We start from the raw sequence: 20,786 nt of genomic DNA, 5'->3' as shown, positions 1-20,786 counted from the left end.
TGCGATAATAAGTGCAGATAGATAACGGAAAGAGAGAAAGAAAAAGAGGAATTTGAAAAAGGAAACGAAAACGTCAGTCATAAAAAAAAAAAAAGCTGACACTGGATCACCAATGTCGCTCAGGGAACGGACTCGTGCAGATGCGCACTCACATGGAGACGACCCTACCCGCCTTGATAGGCGGCATCGTCTGCCTCCTGTTGGTGTTCTTGTTCGGTCTCAGGTTGATGACCATCTCAAGCTCCTTCAACATCCCGCGGCTGGCATCAGCCTTCTCCTTCATCTCGGCCCTCCTCTCTCTGTCCTCTCGCATCTTTGCTATCCTCTCCTCTCTTGTCATGGTGCTCCTCGGCCGTAGCGGTGTCGCCACTGCCTCAAACACCTCCTCGCTCTCGCCCGAGTTGCTGGTCAGGTCCACGCGGTCAGAGGTGTCTCCCGTCAGCGCTCGCAGTGCATCCTCGACACCGCCGCCGCTCTTCTCCTCGACCGTAGACAGGCCGCTAAGAGATCTTGGCGACAGCATACCGCTTATCGACGACAGACGCTTCTCGTTCCGATCAATGCCCGATGCCAGTGCGGATCTGCCGTCTTCCCAGGCCTGTTGCAGCATCTTCAGATCTTGGCCGATCGACTCATACTGCGCCATCAAGTTCGGTCCCAACTCGGATATGTCGGTGGCCTCGTTCAGGGACCGGTCGGACTCTTCCCGCAGTAACGTCATTTTTGCTTGGAGGCCACGGATGCCGGTGGTCAGCGAGTTGAGTTTTCTCAGCTGCGACCGCCATCTTTCTCGCCCGGGCGAGAGGGGACCCTTGTCTCCTGTCGGGGCGGGTGCTGGGAACGAGTCCTCCTCGCTCAGAATAGACTTTAGGCGCACATAGGACTCGGTCGTCGTCTCGTCCAGCATGCGCAGGGACTCCGCGACGGTGGTCCACCTCACGAAATCAGTCTCGTCCCCCTGTGCCTCCATCGACAACAAGGCGCAGAGGAACATCTTGCGCATGATATGGAAGCGTGAGGCCGCTGCCTTCAGGGTCCTGAGCGACTCCATGTCCTCGAATTCGCCTTCCGAATAACCCTGCAGAGCATCCGACATGTCCAGATCGCTGATGTCGTAAATGTCGTAGTATCGCTCCAGATCCAGCTGCTCGGAAAAGCCCTTGACCATCGACGACGCCTGCTCATACTTGGAGATAATATCCCCAAAGCTCTTCCTCAGCGCCCTCCTGAGCCGCACGCATCTGCGCGTCTGGCTGCGGTCTTCGATCCGGCTGATGGGCGGCAGTGGGGCGCTGAGCCGATATCCGCGCGAGACGAGTTCTACCTCCTGGATCAGAGCCAGCGCGGCACTCGATGCACTGTCGAAGTCCTGTGCTTTGGAGACGAAGGTTGCGGCTTCCGCCAAAACCTGCTGTCGGACATATCGAAGCCACTGCTGGCGGATGAAGGCCTGTGAGGCGACCCCTGCCAGGGCAGATACCACGACAAAGACTACCACTCTTTTCTTAGTCAAGTTTGTGATCCCACCATTATACAACCACCGAATGAACCAGGCCAGGCCAAGCGCGCCCACCGCCGTGAGGATCAGGCCGGTCTGGGACGGCACGCTCGGGTCCTGGCTGGCCCCCGACTCGATCGCAGAGCTCTGCACGGGGGCATGCTGGGCCAGAATCGAGTGTCCGCTCAGAAGCTGCGACGCGACAATCGTGTACCGGAATTGCTCGATGAACCTGGAATTGTCGGCCCGGTCGAGCTTCGTCGCTACCTTGGTGGCGCCATGCTGCAGGGAACTCAGCCGCTTCTTCTTCAGGGGAGTGGATGTGATGGTACCCCTGGCAAGGTTGATATTCAGGGCATCGGGTATCCTAGAGCGGTAGCGCGACTTGACGAGAGGTCGTCCGGTGGGAGCGAAGGAGGTCGAGGGGCTCGGGGGGCTCGGGGGCGGCGTGTCGATCACGACGTCGGGCTCCTGGGTGGCCCAGTCGCGTTGGTGTTCCTCGCCCTCGTCTATGGTAGTGAGAAGCGATGTCAGCGCGAAAGGCCTCATGGTATCTCCATGGGGGGAGACACAACAAAGGACATGGACACAGCAAGATAGAAAGAGGGAGGGGGAGGAGAATATGCAACGAGACGATAAGCAAGGACAAAAGGCAATGGACGAGACTGGTCTGCTACTGACCCTTGAGGTACTCGGCGAGCGGCGTCTGGTCGTAGATTACCGTCTCCATGTAATACTGAGGAGGGATCAGAGCCAACTGATTTCGGTACCGACCACCAGTTAAGTCTTACGGCTGCCTCTAAATTGGGAGCAGCTAAACACCCGAGGGGCCTAAACATCCAATTGCGAGACGTCCGAGTTTTGAACCCTAACGGACGTATTGGCAAACCGCGTTGTAAACGTTGTTGGTTCTCTCAGAAGAGGGACAGTGCTGCTCGTCTCCGAGGCCACACACAGCACAGCACAGACTTCTGGTGCGTATCTTACCCTGACTGGTACCGTAGCCGCGCCGTCAAAACCTCCAAAATCGAAATCGAAACGGAACGAAACGTTTTGCCGCTGGCAGGGCTAGACTGTGTCAGAGACTGACTGGGAGTGAGGCGAGCAATTTGCTCTGGTGACGTGAGATTAGGCGAAAGGTGGGATCGCCACTACTCGAGGAACCGTAATAGCGCTTCGATGGTCAAATTATAAGCCTCGAGGGGATTCGGATCTGCGGACTCGGGAAGTTTGATCTCCGTGACGTCGACCGAAAACGGTAACGAGGTAGAATTTCTAGAAAAGGGTGGTGTCCAAGACAAGACGAACAAGTAAGGACACGAGCTTGTGTTTGTCTGTCTGTCTGTCCTGTGCGCACCTCACTTGTCACTTCGCTTGTCGGTGATTGTGATGTCGGCAAGGGGGGAGGGGGGTTCGAGATTAAAGTTAAATTAGAAAGAGAGACTCAACGCGGACGAGAAGCGGAAGAGAGGAAGAATAGGAGGAGGAGGGAAAAGAAGCAGAGGAAGATTTGGTCAGATTTTCTGGCTTGTAATCGACGCAGAGATACAAGAAACACAGACGCTCTCTGTCTTCCTCTCTCTCTCATTCCCTCTTTTCTCACTCAATTTACCGACACACCGAATCCAACGATGAGGAGTTCAGAGTCGGTGTGCAGGCCTCGGCCGTGATCCGCTCGTCAAAGCCTGGCGCCTGCAGTGTGTACGTACGTTGTAATTACTTAGCGAGCCGACTTTTGAGTGGACGCCAGGCTCTTGGGACCTGGGCAGGCTGGTCTGGGCAGGTGCCATTCTGCAGGGGGTTCTGTCGGGGTCGATCTTCGAAACATGCCAGGCCCTGGTCAGAGCCAGTGCTTTCCAGTAGCACGACTGCCGTACACATACTGGGGCTACAGTACAGTACTAAAGTATGCCATAGTAGTGCTATGGTGGTATGCAGCCCATCTCCACAGGGGGTCAAGAGGGGCGCAGGGTGGGAAAGGTGCACAGGAGATCTTCGCCTAGTCTTGAGAGTCTAACCGCACTGGGCAGGCGACAAACAGCTGCAGCTGTGCTTGCTGCGATTTCAACGTCGTTGATGACGGCGTCAAAGAGCATCCCACCAACACCACCACCTCGGCGTCGCCATCACCGTCACCGTCAAGCAATCAATCAAGCTGAAACACGTCCTATACATGATAGGGAAATAAGGACGACTCAATACTTTTTTGTTCTATCAAAGAGGGGAGTTGGGATGGTGAACAACTAGGGATAGAGAGCGCCCGCAGAACACCGTCAAGATGCCCACCGAGAAGGAGCTCCAAATCTCGCCCATTGTGAACGAGTCTGTCGTCCACAACACAAAGGTCAGTAGCCTGTCTTCCGGCTGGTCCTTTACACCAACTCGTCACCCTTCTCCCAGCTAATACTTCCTCCTCTGGTGGGGAAAAAATTACCAGACTCTCTCCAACCTTCAATCCCTGACAGCCTCCCTCTTTGGCGTCGCCGCTGGCATTCTCGGTCTCGAATCCTACGATGGTTTCCTCTTCTACATCGTCTTCACCCTGTTGACTGCCCTACTATTCTACTTCTTCCGCGTCGCCCCAGAGTCCATCGCCGCTGGCAAGCCCGCCCTCGACACGAGCCGCTACTTCCGGGGCCCGCTAGAGCTGTGGACGAGCGGGCTGATGGGGGGACTGGCTGGCTTCGTCTTAACTTGGACGCTCTTCTTTGGGCTGGTCAGGGCGTAGGAGCTGGTGACAACACTATATCATAAGCACAGGGCTGCGGCTGTAAGGAACAACCCGCTGAGCGGGGGCGTTCTAAGAACTGAGCCGGACATGCCAACATAAACAATCAATACATGCGCTATATACCCATGCAATAGAGTAGGATATGGATATTCGCGAGGCAAAGTGGTTTCCAACATCCCTCTATGAACATCGATCTCCAGACTTGAATAGCAAAGACCCCAAATGTATGCTTTGACAGGAATATGGGGAAGAATGAGGGCCAAAATGAAAAGAAAGGAAGGAAAGAAGAAGAAACTAAGGAAATCAACCCGGTTCATACCCAATGTCAACAACGATGTGTATCGCTTACTCCGCGATTTCTATAACTTTGCCCACGAACCCATCCAGGCCCGACCTGTCTCTGCTTGCGCCCTCTAGAATCACCATCTGCGAGCCCATCTCAATCCATTCCCTGTGCGTGAGTAGCTCGAGCTGGACCTCATACAGCAATACCCTGTCGTCATCCTGCAGGTCTTCACGACCGCCGGTTTTCTCCATGCTAATATTGAAGACATCTTCATCCTCCTCTGGTTCACCAGCCCCGGTGGCGGTGGCGTCGTCGGGATACGTCCAGGTGGGCGAGACGCGTAATATCCTCGCCGAGGCACGGACGCTGGCAATGTACACCTTGACTATACTCCCCACGATCAACGAGGCCGTTGCCTCGTCCTCAAACGCGCCGGTGACGCCGCTGGCCGCTTGCAACGACAGGCCCGTCTCCAGCATGTGGTTACTGGGCCTGGCGAGCACCATGCCCTTGCGGATCTTGGGCGTCGGTCGAGGCGGGCGTTCGAATATGCTATCCGAAAGGTCTTCCTTGGGCATATCGAAGACGACGCCGATGGTCCCTGCTTGGCCCGGCTCAAGTATGCGTACGGGCAGGCGCAGGTTTCGGATCGTAACAATATGGGCGTTGTACCACTCACCCTTGATGGCAGAGGCCGGTACGGCGTTTCGCATGGCGAGGCGGCCGAGCTCTGAGGACGAGGGATGCGAGGCAGACAGGCCCTCTCCACCTGGCGACGCCCGCTCTTCCGGCGTGATGGCGCTGGAGTCATCGTCCGGCGGAAAGGGCCCGACCAAAATGTGATCTCCAATCGCAAGGTGTCCAAAGCGGAGATACCCTGCAACGACCGTGCCGTGATCTGCATCCTCTTCTTCCTTGACAGCGTTCCCGTAGAGCGCCGAGAGGCTGAACTTGTCATCGATGTGGAAGACTGCGTCGGGCTGCTCTGGATTAAGTGCCAGGCCGACATAATCTCGTGCCGTCGGCATAGGCGGTATCGGCAGCTTCTGTAGAAGCGCGTGGAGCAAGCCTATACCTTCACCCTTGACTGCACTGGTTGACACGATGGGCACATAGTCAAGGAGAGTGCCACTGTTTTGCATCTCTGAGATGAGAAGCTGTAAGTCGTCCTCGTCTATGGCCGGGACCCTTGTCGGGTCAGACTGCACCCTCTGCTTGATCAGCAATTTCGGGATCCGGCCAGCGCTCTTAACGGCGGCGAGAATCTTGGTCAGGGTGCTGCGGAAGCTGGTGGTGGTAGCTACGTCAAGCTTTGTGATGACGATGACCAATGGCATACGCAGCTTGAGACACAGGCCGAGATATGCCTTCCCTTGGTCTACCTCGAGGGGTGCGGATTCCGCCTCATCTTGTGGGGTCGTCGGCGCTGACCTCCCCTTCGGCTCGCCATCGTTCGCAGTCAGGCACAAGAGGGTCCAGTGAGGAGCCCAGCCGACGAGACCGCGCAGGACGGTCCTTCGGAATCGGAGGTGTCCTGCTGAGTCCGAGACAAACACTAGCCGCCCATCCCGTGAGGAATCATGGATGGCCTCCCACGAGTCAATGTTGCGGTCCGAGAAGCTATAGATTTGGTTTTCGTCTAAGCCGTTGTTTTTGTATCCAATCAGCATATGAGAGAGGGAGGTTGTCATGCCAGATGTCAGTTCGTGCCGGTGCCGCAGCATGAAGGTACGGCTTCTACCTGAGCCGTTGTCGAAGATTCCGGTGGAGAGCGTCCCGAGGAGGGTAGACTTGCCGCCATCAGTCGGTCCAGTGAGCGTGACCCGAAGCTGCTCAACCGTAGACTTGGCCTCGACATTCGACACCGGCTTCGGAGGAGCGAACGGCATCTCGTCTACCGGGCCAGCCGCCTTGTCATCCGCTCCGCGTGATGGGGTCACCAGGGCTTCGGCCACATACAGTTGCTCGCGATATATGGCTGATGGCTCCGGGTCTCCTGTCGCCGCCGGGCAATCAGACCATTCACACTCCCCAACATACTGCCGTCGAGTCACATTCACGATACAGCCTAGACTAGCAGCCATGACCCGCAGGGTCAGGAGGCTCTCCTCCATCTCGTCGGCGGGCAGCCCCACCAAAGTGCCATCGTCAGATACGCCTATCTCGTATAGAGCGCCTCTCGACTCCTCAAGGCCCTGCCACAGGGTCCCGGGCTGAACCGCCGCTGCGAGGTCGACGCTGTCAGCCGGCAACTTGGGAATCAGAGACTCTGTCGTTCCCAGGGGGCCGTTCGTCATGGACTGCTTGAGCCTCCAGAGTAGTTGGGTCGTAAGGTGGTACAGCCGAAGCCTACGAGACTCGGTAGTTGTCGCATAGTACTCGGTGGGAGGTTTTCGCTTCTTAGATCCCAGGGGTGTCGAAGGCCCATCTGCCATGATATGTGAGTGTCCCAGGCTAGGTAGATCTCCTGCCAGAGGGTCCCAGGCCGACGAGGCCTCGTCTCGGACGGACCCCGAAGCAATGCCAGTGGTTACAGTCCGGTATGGGCGTCTTGGACGTAGGAGGAGATGCAGCTTATACTCGATGGCCCCTTCTTGCGGCTCGGCCTCGAGCTTGGTGACGGTATCATCCGGGGTCCTGGAAGGTTGGTGCCATGGAGAAGAAACCCGAGTTGGCTCTGTGCCAAAGGTGAACACCGACATGGTTGCTGTCAACCAGAGTGTACTCGAGATACTGACTGATGTCGACAGATGAGCGAGTCCTTAGGGTTTCTTGTGTGTGTCCTTGGCTCACCAGAGCGGTGTGTGTAAGCTCGCAAAGGGAGATAAATGCGCTGGTGGGGTTTGGTGCCCCTGCAGTCTATCCAGCAGTGACGATGAAGCGGCCGGCCAGTCTAGACTTGAGGTCTCCCCTAAGCAGCTCGAGCAGAGAGATTTAGCTGCGGTATGGCAGTGGGAGGAATGAAGGATCAAGGGCAGTCGACACGCAGGCTCAGTCGAGAGAGTCTGGCGTAGTTGCTCTCGTTGTTATGGATCGTCCCCGTCCAGGGTAGCTGGCGGTAGTCTCAGTATCTTAAGCTCTCAAGTCTGCTTATATGCCTTCGTATGGACCTTAAATCTATAACGGAAAAGTAGGATGATCTTGTTATTTGAGGCCACATCTTGACTTCTGTGCGTGGCTACTTGCGTGAGAGGGCAAGTGGAGGATGGAGAACTGCAGTGGGCTCCGGTAGAGATGTCGAAGACAAGGTTGCGACGGTAATAATGCCGCGGGTTTTATTGGAGGCTCGTCTGCAGCAGCGTGAGGCGGCTCAGAGAGACATTGTGAAGACGTAAGTAGATGATTCGAAGTGGAATCTTGTTTCTCTGTTGGGATTTGTTCTAGGAAGCAACATCTGGATGAGTTGTTGAGTTGTTATCGAAGGCCATCACGGCAGGTCCGACTCAAACCTTGGACCTTTTGCTGTCAGTCAGCGGCATCGCCCATAGCACCGCCAACCAGAGGGGCCCAAGCAAAGGCGACCAACCAGGCCTTTGTACTTTCGTACCGCTGCGCAGCGCTCACATGCGAGCTACAAAGGAGTCACGCCGACAACAACCCTCTCTGAGATTTTCCTTTTTTTTTTTACGACCAGCAACTTAATCAAATCACCATAGTGGATCTAAGTAACCACCAGATACGACCATGTTGGTCGGCACATCATCCAAGAGGATGAAAAGCGACGAGAATACGCCCAGGGCTGCGCTGTCGAAACGGCCGCGGACGCCCTCGAATTTGGACAAGACGCCAGTCAGGAAGACGGCTGTTGAGGACGCAAAGAGCGACACCTACAGCTACATTTACCGATCCAGTTTCAACAACGACGACTACAGCGATTCCCACAGTCACAGCGACGCCGACAGTGCTGTGCAACTTGCAGACGAAGATGAAGTCGAGGTTAGGCCGCGGCGGCGACCATGGACGAGGCCAACTGGCCTTGGATCCAGCAATACGGATATCCAAATCCTTCCGCCCTCGGCGGCTACGACGGCGGCTACGACCCATGACACCATGCTGCGAGATAGACACAACGAGGCGGCTGCTGTGCTTCGTGAAGGTCATGGCAGGGGACGTGGGTGGAACGAGGATGGCGGCCCCCACAAGCGCCCACCTCCAAGGACCCTAGACAAGGTGAGACTAAGTTTGCACCAGTCACCGCGAACCCTTCCTTATACGATGCACTGCCCCTTCAACACAGCTGTTGCAGGTGCATCCAATGTCTCTAACGTGAGTGCTGCGGTGGCCTGGTCGTCGGCTTACCAACGGCCCTGCAAGTGGCAATTTCCATACACAATCTCTGGACGAGATGATCTGGCTGGCTACTGGTCTGGTAAGTGACCAGTACGGGTTACGCAATACGGGATGGAAACCTATTATAGAAGACACGATAGTGGTTCAACGTTCCTAGGCTGCTTGCGCCAGGCGGTCCACCGCCCATCGTGCCTGACGGGACGGATGATCGCCATGCCTTAGTGGCTCTTCTCGGGGAGAAGGGGTCGGCTCTAGTGGACCCTTCTACTCCTTCCCAAGCTCCCGCAGCGGCCACTCCAGGTCTCCAGGGCTCCTCTAGCCTCTCCACCGCCACCTTATCGAAACCCCCGATCCCATGTCTCTCGAAACGCGCCGCAGTCTCAAAGTCATGTCGCCCCCTTTTCCACCTCGGTTCCATTAAAACCAAAACACTCCATCCGTCCTCCTGGTGCTTACATCTATCCTCTTTCCCCTCCGATTCTCTCTCACACACGCATCCGACCTTGAATCTGTCTGTATTCTGTACCATTACCGTTGTCATTACAGTCTCTGTTCTCACCTGTAGATTCGATTATTGACCGTCCTATCACCAGAAAGCAATGGGTTTCTTCAGCAAGAAGAAGAAGGACGGCAACGCCAACCCCTACGCCCAAGATGGCGCTCAGGTGCCCTTCTCCAATCCGTTGACTCCCTACCAGCAAGCCAGAAACGACCTTGCCCAGGGGCGACCCGCCGGCCTCTCGTCAAGCACAGCTCCTACTGCTTCGAACACTCCTCCTCCATCCTACCACAGCCCATCCATCGCGAGCAGCCGATACGGGGACGAGAAGTACGGGAACCAGAAGGGCTACGGGACCGACAGATATGGCAGCACCGGTTCGGGTCCTGCGCCCGGTGGGTACGGTGGCTTCAACTCTGATGCTGGAAACAACCGCAGCCAGGCTTCCGCCGCACAACCAGCCGGCGGCGATAGGAATCCTGCTCTCTTCGGCAACGCCCAGGAACGATACAATCCGTACGGCGGTTCGAAGCCGCAAGCACAGTCCGGGCCCCAAGGCGATGAGTATGGTGGTTATGGTGCGCAGCGGGAATTGACAGGTAGGTACATCACTGCCATGAGACTACTGGCATTGTTCTCTAACGACTAGCAGAGGAGGAGCAGGCGGAAGCGCAGGCGCAGGCCCACGTCGACGAAGCCCACGGGGTGAGAAACGAGAGTATCGCAGCTCTTCAGCGAACCCTTGCGATGGGTAACCAAGCCTTCGAGCAAGCCACTGGCACGTTGGTGCGAATCGACCAGCAGGACGAAATGATGTTCAATGCGTATGTTTTCTCTTTTTTTTCTTCTCCGACTCATGTGCTTGTAACTGACTAACTCTGTGTGTCCAGTAATAAAAATCTGGATTCGTCGCTCGCGCACGCCAGGGACGGCCAAGCCAAGACAAAGTAAGTTGCAATCTCACATCTTCCTTCGATATGCCATGCCGTCCTGTCAGATACTCATCCTATTGAATTTATGTAGGACGCTCCGGAAGTTGAATGATACGCCATTCTTCATACCTGTCGAGCCTGGCAGGAAGGCACAGGACAAGCTGGCCGAGATGGCAGTGTTGAACAATCGACAGGACCGAGAGCAAAGGGAGCAGACACTACAAGCAGGATACACGGATCGGCAGAAGATGGAGCAAGATATGCAACAGCTTGCCAGGGCCTCATCTGGACCTAGGCTCCTCGGTGCAGGCAAGCCGGCCAACAAATTCGCCTTAGAAGATGACGAAGAGGGTCAAGCTCAGGAAGAACAAATTGGAGGCCTGATGGACGATGTGCTTGTCGTCAGCAAAAACCTGAATATGGCCAGCTCAGCTATGACTGGCAAACTCGAACGGAGCATCGCTCAAATTAACGACGTTAGCGGCAAGGTATGTTCGCCTTTTCGTACCCTGTTGCAGTCGCGTTCACTAACATCTGGCGCAGGTTGATTTGGTGGACGACAGAGTAAGTCAACTCTCAATCCTTACGCGGGGGTTTCCAATATGGCCATGGAGCTTTGCACTGTTGTCTCCCGAGGCCTCGGCACATCTCGAGCGGACTAGCCATCGAGATATTTTTCCTTTCCCTTCCAAAATTAACCTCTACTAACCGGGACAAAACAGGTCCGGAGAAACAGAGAGATGCTGAACCACATACGTTGAGCACTCAGAACGAAGGTATTCGATCTTGTCTGTCTAGAAGTCTCTGGGTTGATGTGGCGCTCCCCACTTCTGAGCAACAAGTATCAGAATTGGCATATCCTCATACCTCTTCTCAGGCTGCAGCATCACCCGGTCTCAATGATGATTTGGCCATATGCGATGGATTGGCCCTTTGTGCTCAATACAGATCCTTCCATATATTACTTCAGTTTCATTATTATAAGAGCTCATATGATGAGGGTTGAGCTCCATCTCGTTCGAGGCATTGCAATATCTGTTTCTGGCCTTGGGGCCACTGCGTGAATGAGGTCTCCCAATCCACTGCCGCCACACCGCACGCCACCTAACTATCCCCGTGGCTGCCTATTCTTGTCGAATAGAAGGCACGTCTTGACCATTGGGTTATCGAAATAGCGATCAAATCAACCATTTGGAATTTCTGCTACCGGTCTACAGCTGGCTACACCGTGCAGCTGGAGATCATCTTAATTTTCCAGCATCCAAGACGGAAGATGAACCCCCTCTGACACATTGGTCCCTGGCGTGAGCAATTTTTGCCTCTCAATATATTTTCATGTGAACCGTATCCCAGCTCCTTATGCTCTCCTTTCCTTTCGAGTTTTTTCTTTTCTTGTCTCCTCAGAGTAAGTTCTTCGTATTTGCTTCTCAAGACATGCGTGTGGGTGGTGGTTGCTGTATATGTGTGAGCCTAGAGGCTTATGTAATCAACGCATCCTAGCAACAACATCCATCTTTTCCACCCGCAAGGAGCCTTTCAGATTCTTTTCGACCAATCAACACCAAGGCCCGCCAAGATGCCCAAGCGACGAAAAACTTCTGAGGCTGGCGCCTTTGTCAAAATCGGTGATAAAGTCATCTCCATCGAAGGATATCTAAAAGGCGTGCCAAAAAATACAGGTGTGCCTGGAGGCGGCGGTGCCACCAATCCTCCAGATGGTACACAAGAGGATGAGTCCTCACAGCAAGGCAAACCACAAAGCACAGATTCTCGCGCCAAGAAAACACCAGTAAGAGGCCTTACCTCTCGCTCACATCAAGAACAAGAAAGAGGCGACAAAGTTCTGTTGCGAACCCGTGAAACATTGCCGATCTGGAAGCACCGCAACGACATCCGAGATGCCCTGAGGAAAAATGATGTGCTTGTTGTCGTGGCGGAGACGGGCTCTGGTAAGAGTACCCAGGTGCCCCAGTTTCTCTTCACTGAGGATTGGTGCTGCAAGAAGATAGTCCAGATACGCACGGCAAACCGAATTGAGGATGTTTCGGTCGGAGGAACCATCGCTATCACGCAACCGCGCCGCGTAGCTGCAACAACCCTCGCGCACAGAGTGGCCAAGGAAGCTGGGACACCATTTCATCATCAGAGCACTGGTCGCCTGGAGGGCCTCGTTGGGTACTCTGTCCGTTTCGATCACAATGTTCCCAAGGGAGCCAAGATCAAGTTCCTGACAGAAGGCATGCTCCTGCAAGAGCTACTGCGCGATCCACACCTGCGACAGTACAGCGCCGTCATCGTCGACGAGATTCATGAGAGGAGCGTTGATGTGGATCTACTCTCAGGTTTCCTCAAGCAAATCATCTCCGGCGACGACAAGGCTGGTCGCGGCGGGGTGCCATTGAAGGTAGCAATCATGAGCGCAACCGCAGAGGTGGAGAAGATCAGGAATTTCTTCACGGTCGATCGCGCCGGTCAGCCTAGGGAGCCGACCTTTCTGGACATTCCAGGTCGTCTCTATCCAGTCAACATTATCCACACCCCTAGGCCGGTTGCAGACGTCCAAGATACACTCATCAAGACCATCACAAGAATACACACCGAACAGCCGTGCCCTGGAGATATCCTGGCCTTCCTCACTGGACAGGAGGAAATTGAGACTGCCCAGAAGATCATCGAAGATTTCGCCAAAACCTTAGCCTCGGACGTGCCCAGACTTGTTCCGGTACCTCTCTTCGGCCAGATGTCCATCGAAGCACAGCAGAAAGCCTTCCAGCCCGTCTCTGGGAGAATTGCTCGAAAGGTGGTCTTGTCCACAAACATTGCTGAGACGTCGGTCACAGTGCCTGGAGTTCGATATGTCATCGATACCGGCAAGGCCAAGGTGAAGCAATATCGTGTCAGGCTAGGCATGGAGTCGTTACTCCCCAAACCGATCTCGAAATCATCAGCCATCCAAAGGGCGGGACGAGCTGGTAGAGAAGCACCGGGGCAGTGTTACAGACTGTATACTGAAGAAAGCTATGAGAACATCCTGAAGGACTCAGATCTGCCAGAGATCCTACGGATCGACGTCTTGGGAGCGGTCTTGACTATGAAAGCGCGAGGCATTAACGACATCTTCTCCTTCCCTCTGATGGACACGCCAGATGACGAGGCCTTCGAGAAAGCGCTGCTTCATCTGCACGTTCTCGGTGCTATCGCAGGTGATGGATCTCTGACAGAGATGGGAAGGAAAATGGCATATTTCCCAGTCACCGCACCGTATGGGCGGGTCTTGCTTGCGGCAGGAGACCCCAAAAACGACTGTCTCCTGGAAGCCATCGACATCATTGCTTGCCTAACGGCTGGAGACGACATATTCTATCAGCTCCGCTCCGAGGAGGAGATCGAAGAAATACAAGAAAGCCGGAAGGAACTATACCGCCGCGAGGGTGATCTTTTGACCTACCTCACCACAGTGCAGCAGTATACGGCAGAACATTCCGACCGGGTCGAGTGGTGCAAGCGAAGAAAGGTCAACACCAGGGTCATGAAGCAAGCGCTCAACATTCGCAAGCAGCTACGGGGCCTGTGTCTCAAAGAGAAGATGCTCGCCGACGCTCCGCCGCAGGATCCTCAGCCCTTCACGCCCACATCGCCAGAGCGCGCTGAGATCATCCTCAAATGTTTCTTGACCGGATTCGCAATGAAAACTGCCCTCCTAGCACCAGACGCCAGCTATATGACGACATTTGGAAAGCATGTCGTTGCAATTCACCCCGCGAGTGTCATGCATGGACAGAAGAGGGAGGCTATCATGTTTCTGGAACATGTTTTTACAACCAAAAATTATGCCAAGAAGGTCAGCGTCATACAGGCGAACTGGATATCTGAGGCGATGGGATCGTAGATTGCGGAAGATTGCTCTGATACGGACATTAAGTGACGAATGTCGGATAAGATCGGTCTCACAGCCGTCGCTACTTATACCAAGAGACCTTGGCTCCTTTATGTGGTGTCTCAGTCCCATCGTTCACCAAGTGGTTAACGGAATGCGTTTGTAGAGTCAGATAACAATGAAGTTCCATAGCTGATACCCAAAAACTTGGTGCTGAAAATCTGCAGGTCCTAGAGACCTTCCTTGTATCGCTTCAGAAATCTGTCGTTAAAGAACGGTCCCGGATCACGAAATTTGGGGTCGCTCTTAGCGTCCCGACAAAGCAATAGCCAGGTGTCTGGTATGATCGCCTCCAGAGATGGAATCTGGAAGTCGGCAGCGGCCACATCCAACTGCTTGTAACGCAACGCGACACCAAAGGTCAAAGGGATCTCCTCCTTGACGACTCGGACCTCTGTGCCCTCCGGAGTCAAGGGTGTTGCAATCGGGTGCGGCTCCCAGTCTGCGAGCTTTTCAGAATACTCGTGGAGGGGGCCAAATGTCAAAGGGGCCTTCTTCTCCTCCAGAATTTTATCCTGTATAACCCTCAGCCGTATAAACAAGGGCATTGTCTCGTAGAGCTCGCGTATTCTCCGGTATTCGTCGATGTGATAAAGGGTTGTCCGGCCGCCTTCCCCATAGATGGCTCTGGCGATCTTCACAGAGCCCTCGGCCAGTTCCAGGGCCTTTCCAAGAGCACACATGTCGCAGAGAACATCTGCCAACACACCCCGGGACTCCAATGTTTCAAGATGCTGCGGTCCAAATGTGAAGTGATTCCAGCTGAACGACATGATCAATACGTTTGCTGTGAACCCATGGCAGGGTGCCACCTTGTGCATTGTGAGCACCATAGCGTCAAGAACCTGCCGAGTCTTGTTGGACTCCTTGCCGTATTTGTCGCAGTACCAAAGCCATATGGGGTGGTATTCGTCCAAGGCCTCCTCTAATTTGCCCTCCCTGACAAGTTGGATGGCAAAGTTGCGCCGCAGTGATTGGGTGCCGAAGCTATCAGAGCCGGACTCCTCTTCCCGAGCGAGATATTTCGCCTTTGCCTCCTCCGAGGTTTCGGACGGCCGGGCGCCAGACGGGTTTGCAATGGTCGCGAGGTAATCACGAGCCCTGATAACGGCCCTTTCCTTCTCTCTGCCGGTGTCTTGTTTGGCCCATTCCAGAATGTCTAGAAGGTGTGGCTCGGCCGACTCATAATGACCCTGCTCGAAGTATAAGAACGCCAGTGAAGCTTTGGTGTCCCTAGCCAGATTGAAATCGAGAACTTCCTCACGACGATTGTCGGCATTTTTCTCGTCTCTCGACAACTTCAACATTGAACGCTTCCCCTTTCTCGACGGGATTGCCTGCCATTTGGCTTGATCGACAATAAGCTGGAACCGGTCCAGAATCTCGAGGTACATTTGCTCTGCTTGGGCGATGTCGCAGTGGCTGCCGTAGTCATCTGCCTGCATGTACATGTACATAAGTACATTTTCAGTGAAGAATCCTGCGGCGCGGCGGAGGGCGAAGAAAGTCGACTTCTCACGTGCTAGCCTGGCATCTTCGAACCGGTTGGCGGCTTCATATATATTGGCAATATTGAAGTGATACTCCGGTTCGAGGTCAACTTTCTGGTTGTCAGGATCAACGAACCTGACACATGCATCGAGATGCACAACCATCTCACGACGATGAGCAATAGAGGAGCCCAAGGATTCAAAGTTGAACGAGTCTAGGAGGATGCGTCTAGCTGCTCCTCCCCATTCGGCTCTTTGTCCCGGTGTCAGACGTCTCCGCGCCCACTCGTGTACTAGGATGTGCATGTTGGTGTGCAAGTTGCGGTAGTCATGTTTGAGAAGGGAGAACTCCTCCAAGAACCTGATGCCCATGTCGAAACCACCACGGTTCCACTCGTTGCCGGGCATATCAAAGTCCTCTGTGTAGCTCATGTGTATGAGGTGCTCGAGTGAGATTCCTTCTGCTTCGAGAGGGTGCGCAGAGGTCAGGTCGTACACGGCCCTGTTCTTGGCGGCATATCCGAACATTTGGGCGATAAACCCCTCGTTGTGGTAGAAGCACAGTAAGTTGAGCAGCTGGAGGGCATTCAGTGCTTCCGTCGCCCGTTCGACATCCTTCCTCTTGTCCGCATATGCCTTGATAGCGTCCCAAGAGATATTGAAAGTCGCATAGATAGGCAAGTTACGAATGTTGTCTTCACCCCTGAACATCGGGTTGCTTAGCAATGCATCCTTCTCGTTATTGAACTTCTCCAGGAAGCGCTCAAGTGGACATGGGGCCATGTGTATGTCTGGCAAGCATGATGTCAGTAATTCCCTGGGGACAGAAAAAAATGGAGGAAGAGGAGAAGGACGAGAGAAAGAAGGAAAGAAAGAGAAAATAGGTGTTGTGCAAGAAGACTTCGAACAAGGAATAGTCAGCTTACAGGCACCAGCTTGATCAAGTGCCAAAGGGAGGTACCCAAGCTCTTTCGCAACAGGTCTGGCAAGGTCTCTGTATTGCTTCTCGCCCTCGTCCATTCGTGCCGACCGGAGAAGGAGTGTCAAGCCATCTGCAACGTCCATCTGGTCGACGTAAGATACGCAGTTTGGTGCAAGTCGTCGCTCGAGGTGTTTCAGGCGAGTAGTGTAGATGATATTCCCACTATTTCCGTCCGGGATCCAAGGGCCAAGGCCCCTCTCAGGCGCATTGTCGAACACAAGCAGCCATTTGTCACTCGCTTCTAGCTTTCCCAATAGCCTGGTGATCGCCCCGTCTCCCCGATTTTCGGGTTGAAGATCCTTTTCCACGATGCGAAGATAGCTTTGCTCGATAGTGTAAACGTCTGTTGCGTCGATCCATAGTATTTTATAGCTTCACATTGTCAGTTCCTCGCTAGAGGCATTTTCTGGGGCGACCTTATACGCACTCATTTCTCTCAAACTCTTCAGAAAACTTGAGAGCGATCTGAGTCTTTCCAACTCCGCCCATTCCCCACAATTGGAATTCTCTCCGAGAGACATCGCCGGAGTCTTGTCGATTGAAATGCTCGCGTAGGGTTTTCAGGATGGTGGCTCGCCCGGTGAATATTGTACTCGCCCTCCCTCTTGGCTTGGCCTTTTGCGTATCCCGAATGATGACGTCCTTGTCGAGGCCCCCTAAAAAGTTCTTAGAGACGAAGTTCCATATCCACTTATTCTTAAATATAATAAAAATACCTACCCAAGTGCGCAAGAGTCAGGCCGTGGGAAGTACCTCGCAACAACGCTTTGGCCAGCTTATCGATGCAGTCCGCCACCGCCTTGTCCTGGAGGTACTTCCTCGTCCTCTCCTTCAGAAGGCCAATCTTTCCCCAGTCATCGAGACTGATCTTTTCGGCACCTCTTGGATCAAATGATTAGCTCATGGGGCCCGCGAATACCAACAGAGAGGCTTGCTTATATGCGGGTGGTACATACCCATCGACGTTCAACCGGAAGTAGGTATCTGGGAAGTCTTTGAGCATGCTCAACATCCGTTCGTGATCCCTCTGTGTATCAGTGCTGATCTCTTTCAAAACACTGAGCAGGCTCACGAGCTGCTTGGCCTTTGATTTGCCCTTTGCAAGCTCTGTCTTTCGAGACCCAGTCCCCAGGCTGACGACGCACCCGAGCCGGCGCCGCGTGCCAAAAAGAGACCCAGCCTCTTCCAGCAAGATGCCGACTGGGTTATTACGGCCTAGTGCAGCGTCAACAAAGTTTGTCACCACGCCCTGATCGTTCTGAATAGGCATAGGTTTGAAAAAGGTAGATGCTGCCGTTGTTGCCCGCGCGGCCTGATAAATCTGACACTTGGAGAACTTGTCGCCCTCAACATCATAAGTCCGAAGGCGTACCGTCGCGTTTCGATCGTGCTGCGGCATTGTGCAGACAAAGGCCCTCCCTTTTGCCGTATACGGGCGGCAGTCTCTCATGGAAGGGCCCTTCTGACAGTCATGGACAAGTTTCTGCACCGTTTGCTCGAGAGCCACGGCTCCATATTTTTCAGCCGGGTTCAACATGTTCCTGTTCTTCTTGGAGAAGATCTCCTGTGCAAACTTATCATATGCAGACAGAGCCTCTTCGGTGCTCATCTCTAGGCGTCCGAGCATGATGGCGACCAGACTGAACCAAAACTGTCAGATACGAAGCGAAGAATGCAGCATGGCAAACTGACCCTCCGGTGCTGGTGCCACCCATTAGATGGAAGTAGACGCACGGCCTCGGCACCCGAGCGAGATTTCCTCTGATTTGTATCTGCTTCATCAGCTCATCAAGTATGATGAGCTCCGAGACTCCCCTGATCCCACCGCCGTCTGTCCCATGTTAGCAGCCTGAGATGTTTGGCATACATCGGCATTTAGTCAAAGCCAATCCGAGATGAGATGGATAGGGAGACATACCCAAGGCGAGGAGATTTACGGGTTCCTTCTCATCCGAGAACGACATCGTCAAAGAAGCCACAACCACCAGCAGCAAAAAAAGGCAGAATCACTAGACAAAAGAATCCATATGATAACAGCAGGCCGAAGATATCAAGATGGAGAGACCAAGGAGCTTTTTGCCTCCGCCAGACAGTTCATGTTGGGGCCGGCCATGCAGGGCGCTTATGTACATGCAGGTGCCGCAGAGGACCCATCGGAACGATCGACCTTCGGCCGACACCCTGGTGAGGGTTCACAGCATCCACCCTGCCGCTGCATGTAGCCTGTCCCCGTCCAGAAAGACATCCAACCGCATCAAAGTGCATATCTTTCGTCTCCCAATGAGAAAACTGACCTGAAATGTTGGTGTAAGGATCCTTGGTGGCGCAGTCCGGATGAGAGAGGGCACAGCCCCCCACCTCCCCCAAACAGAGGGCTCTTTCAAGCTGACCATCAGGCCTGGGCAGCTGCTTTGACCGTGATCTCGTTTCGGTGTGTGACTGACGAGCTCGTCTGAATTCTGATGCCTACCAATTTGACATATCAAGGCTCAATATTGTTGTTAGTCATGCTTTCCCTCCCACCATGCTTGTCCTTGACGAGTTGAGGCTGTCTGCATAGCGGGAGATTGATCGACAACATTTTCCTCTCATATATGAAAAGAGCAGTAATGAAAACTGCCGTGGTTATGGTGGCACGTGTCTTTGAAGTGAAAGACACAGAGAGAAAGGAGACGGAGAGACAGGGCGGCTTGGTCTTCTCGGCACGGACCGACAAGTTTCTCCAAGCAGAACGGCGCGCGAGTACCTGCCGACAAACTGGGCGTGCATGCTCCTTGGGGGCGCTAACGTGCCGAAAAAAATGTCCTGTCCACGCACTGTCTCCGAACTGTATGAGGCCTTCACTCCACCACCAGGCACCCGCTCCTCTCCTCCGTCCTCGCCTAGGCAACAAAGCCTCACATATCACCAAACCTCAATTCTCTGTCACACTCCACCATCAAAAACGCCACGAGTTGTCTAGACGTGCTCCACAGTCTTCACCTGTCTGGGGATTCCCTTCCCTCTCCTTTCCTCCCCCCCTTTCACCCCTTCTTCTCCACCAACCTGTTTCTTTCATTTGTCCTGTTCTCATCACAAGGTCTCAGAAGCATACATCATGCAAGCAACGACCCGCCGCCTCCTGGCCTCAGCAACATCCGCCACGCGCGGCGGCGCCGGCGGCTTGAGACCTGAGCCCCTGGCCCTGTTGCCGCCGATACCTCTGTACCGGCGTCTGCTGCGGGCGCACAGGAGACATCTCCCGCGGCAGATGAGGTTGCTGGGCGATGAGTATGTCAAGGCCGAGTTCAGGGCTCACAGGGAGGTAGACAACCCAGCCCATCTAGTACGTTGGAACCCCCTTTTTTTCTTCTTTTTCCTTCATGTTCTGGCGATGAGGATGTGGAAAGAAGGGGCAGGGATGGAGAGCAATGAGGGAAAGGAAATGAGGAGGACATTGCGACTGATCAATTATTGGGACGGCTGCCACAAAATCTAGATTGGGTTCTTGACAGAGTGGCAGCTGTATGCACAGAAGATTGAGGGAGACTCGTGGGTGGGTGACAAGCTAGATCCCGGGAAGATCGAGAAGATGAATGGTATGTCTATTCGCCCAACCTTTGAATCTCCCACCGTCATTGCGTCTGGTGAAAGTACATTCCTGGTGGGAGGTAAACCAGGAATTCAAAGGCTGTAACTGACGTTCCGTGACAGACCAGCAGATAGGGCAGCTGTACGAGTTGATGCAGGCCATCAAAAAGCAGCGGGAGGGTGGCGGTGACCCGGAGGACTCGGTATCATGATGTCCTGCAGTGAACAGGAGCAGCTGAATGCACGTCTATCACAGGCAGGTCAATATGGACCAAGCACGCTCAAACATGTGTCTTAGAACAAAATTTGGCCCAGAGCGAGCAAGCCCACCCTGGGATTAAAGCGGTTCCTTGTGCCTTTTGCGCTGTGCCTTTCATTCATGGGGCCGTTGACACCTTGTAACCACCTCCTGTCTTAGCAAGCAAGGTAAAAGTACGATAATTTGTTCTATTATCATGTATAAAGTTGACCTCCTCAAGGAACTTGTTCTATCAGTCGCAGGCCCACTTTGCCCCAAGAATGGACAGGCAATATTAATCTGTCCTCTCCGTGTTATCCCTGCTGGTTGTGA

The 20,786-nt window shown here is 54.0% G+C and overlaps 7 protein-coding genes across 7 annotated transcripts; 4 read left to right on the top strand and 3 right to left on the bottom strand.

The window, feature by feature from the left end:
• Positions 1-148: 148 nt before the first annotated feature.
• Positions 149-2,228, bottom strand: M406DRAFT_264888 (uncharacterized protein; the record flags this gene model as incomplete). Its single annotated transcript, XM_040917701.1, has 2 exons — positions 149-2,007; positions 2,180-2,228. 2 exons carry the CDS (start codon positions 2,226-2,228, stop codon positions 149-151), a joined length of 1,908 nt encoding a protein of 635 aa, XP_040773518.1.
• A 1,349-nt stretch (positions 2,229-3,577) lies between these two features.
• M406DRAFT_323596 (uncharacterized protein) lies at positions 3,578-4,300 on the top strand. Its single transcript, XM_040919788.1, has 2 exons — positions 3,578-3,842; positions 3,936-4,300. The coding sequence occupies exons 1-2, from the start codon at positions 3,777-3,779 to the stop codon at positions 4,224-4,226; spliced, it is 357 nt and encodes a 118-aa protein (XP_040773517.1). The 5' UTR covers positions 3,578-3,776; the 3' UTR covers positions 4,227-4,300.
• Positions 4,301-4,319: 19 nt separating this feature from the next.
• On the bottom strand, positions 4,320-7,632 carry M406DRAFT_92923 (uncharacterized protein). Its single transcript, XM_040926235.1, has 2 exons — positions 7,023-7,632; positions 4,320-6,914 (listed from the first exon to the last, which is right to left on the bottom strand). The coding sequence occupies exons 1-2, from the start codon at positions 7,215-7,217 to the stop codon at positions 4,575-4,577; spliced, it is 2,535 nt and encodes an 844-aa protein (XP_040773516.1). The 5' UTR covers positions 7,218-7,632; the 3' UTR covers positions 4,320-4,574.
• A 1,659-nt stretch (positions 7,633-9,291) lies between these two features.
• On the top strand, positions 9,292-10,127 carry M406DRAFT_103194 (uncharacterized protein; the record flags this gene model as incomplete). The annotated part of the gene is made up of 2 exons (XM_040915054.1): positions 9,292-9,903; positions 9,957-10,127. Coding segments are annotated over exons 1-2 (669 nt in total), but the record flags the coding sequence as incomplete, so codon positions are not given.
• Positions 10,128-11,812: 1,685 nt separating this feature from the next.
• Positions 11,813-14,125, top strand: M406DRAFT_332917 (P-loop containing nucleoside triphosphate hydrolase protein; the record flags this gene model as incomplete). Its single annotated transcript, XM_040920792.1, has 3 exons — positions 11,813-12,025; positions 12,116-12,185; positions 13,077-14,125. The coding sequence occupies 3 exons, from the start codon at positions 11,813-11,815 to the stop codon at positions 14,123-14,125; spliced, it is 1,332 nt and encodes a 443-aa protein (XP_040773514.1).
• A 153-nt stretch (positions 14,126-14,278) lies between these two features.
• On the bottom strand, positions 14,279-18,609 carry M406DRAFT_352811 (uncharacterized protein; the record flags this gene model as incomplete). The annotated part of the gene is made up of 7 exons (XM_040922713.1): positions 14,279-16,454; positions 16,590-17,017; positions 17,073-17,301; positions 17,366-17,526; positions 17,602-18,285; positions 18,338-18,476; positions 18,564-18,609. The coding sequence occupies 7 exons, from the start codon at positions 18,607-18,609 to the stop codon at positions 14,344-14,346; spliced, it is 3,798 nt and encodes a 1,265-aa protein (XP_040773513.1). The 3' UTR covers positions 14,279-14,343.
• Positions 18,610-19,766: 1,157 nt separating this feature from the next.
• On the top strand, positions 19,767-20,708 carry M406DRAFT_280667 (ACN9-domain-containing protein). Its single transcript, XM_040918412.1, has 3 exons — positions 19,767-19,970; positions 20,124-20,223; positions 20,339-20,708. Exons 1-3 carry the CDS (start codon positions 19,896-19,898, stop codon positions 20,425-20,427), a joined length of 264 nt encoding a protein of 87 aa, XP_040773512.1. The 5' UTR covers positions 19,767-19,895; the 3' UTR covers positions 20,428-20,708.
• The last annotated feature ends 78 nt before the right edge of the window (positions 20,709-20,786 follow it).

Source organism: Cryphonectria parasitica (genome assembly GCF_011745365.1).
Source record: "Cryphonectria parasitica EP155 unplaced genomic scaffold M406scaffold_7, whole genome shotgun sequence".
NCBI classification, from domain to species: domain Eukaryota; kingdom Fungi; phylum Ascomycota; class Sordariomycetes; order Diaporthales; family Cryphonectriaceae; genus Cryphonectria; species Cryphonectria parasitica.
This window is presented reverse-complemented; position numbering and strand designations above follow the sequence as displayed.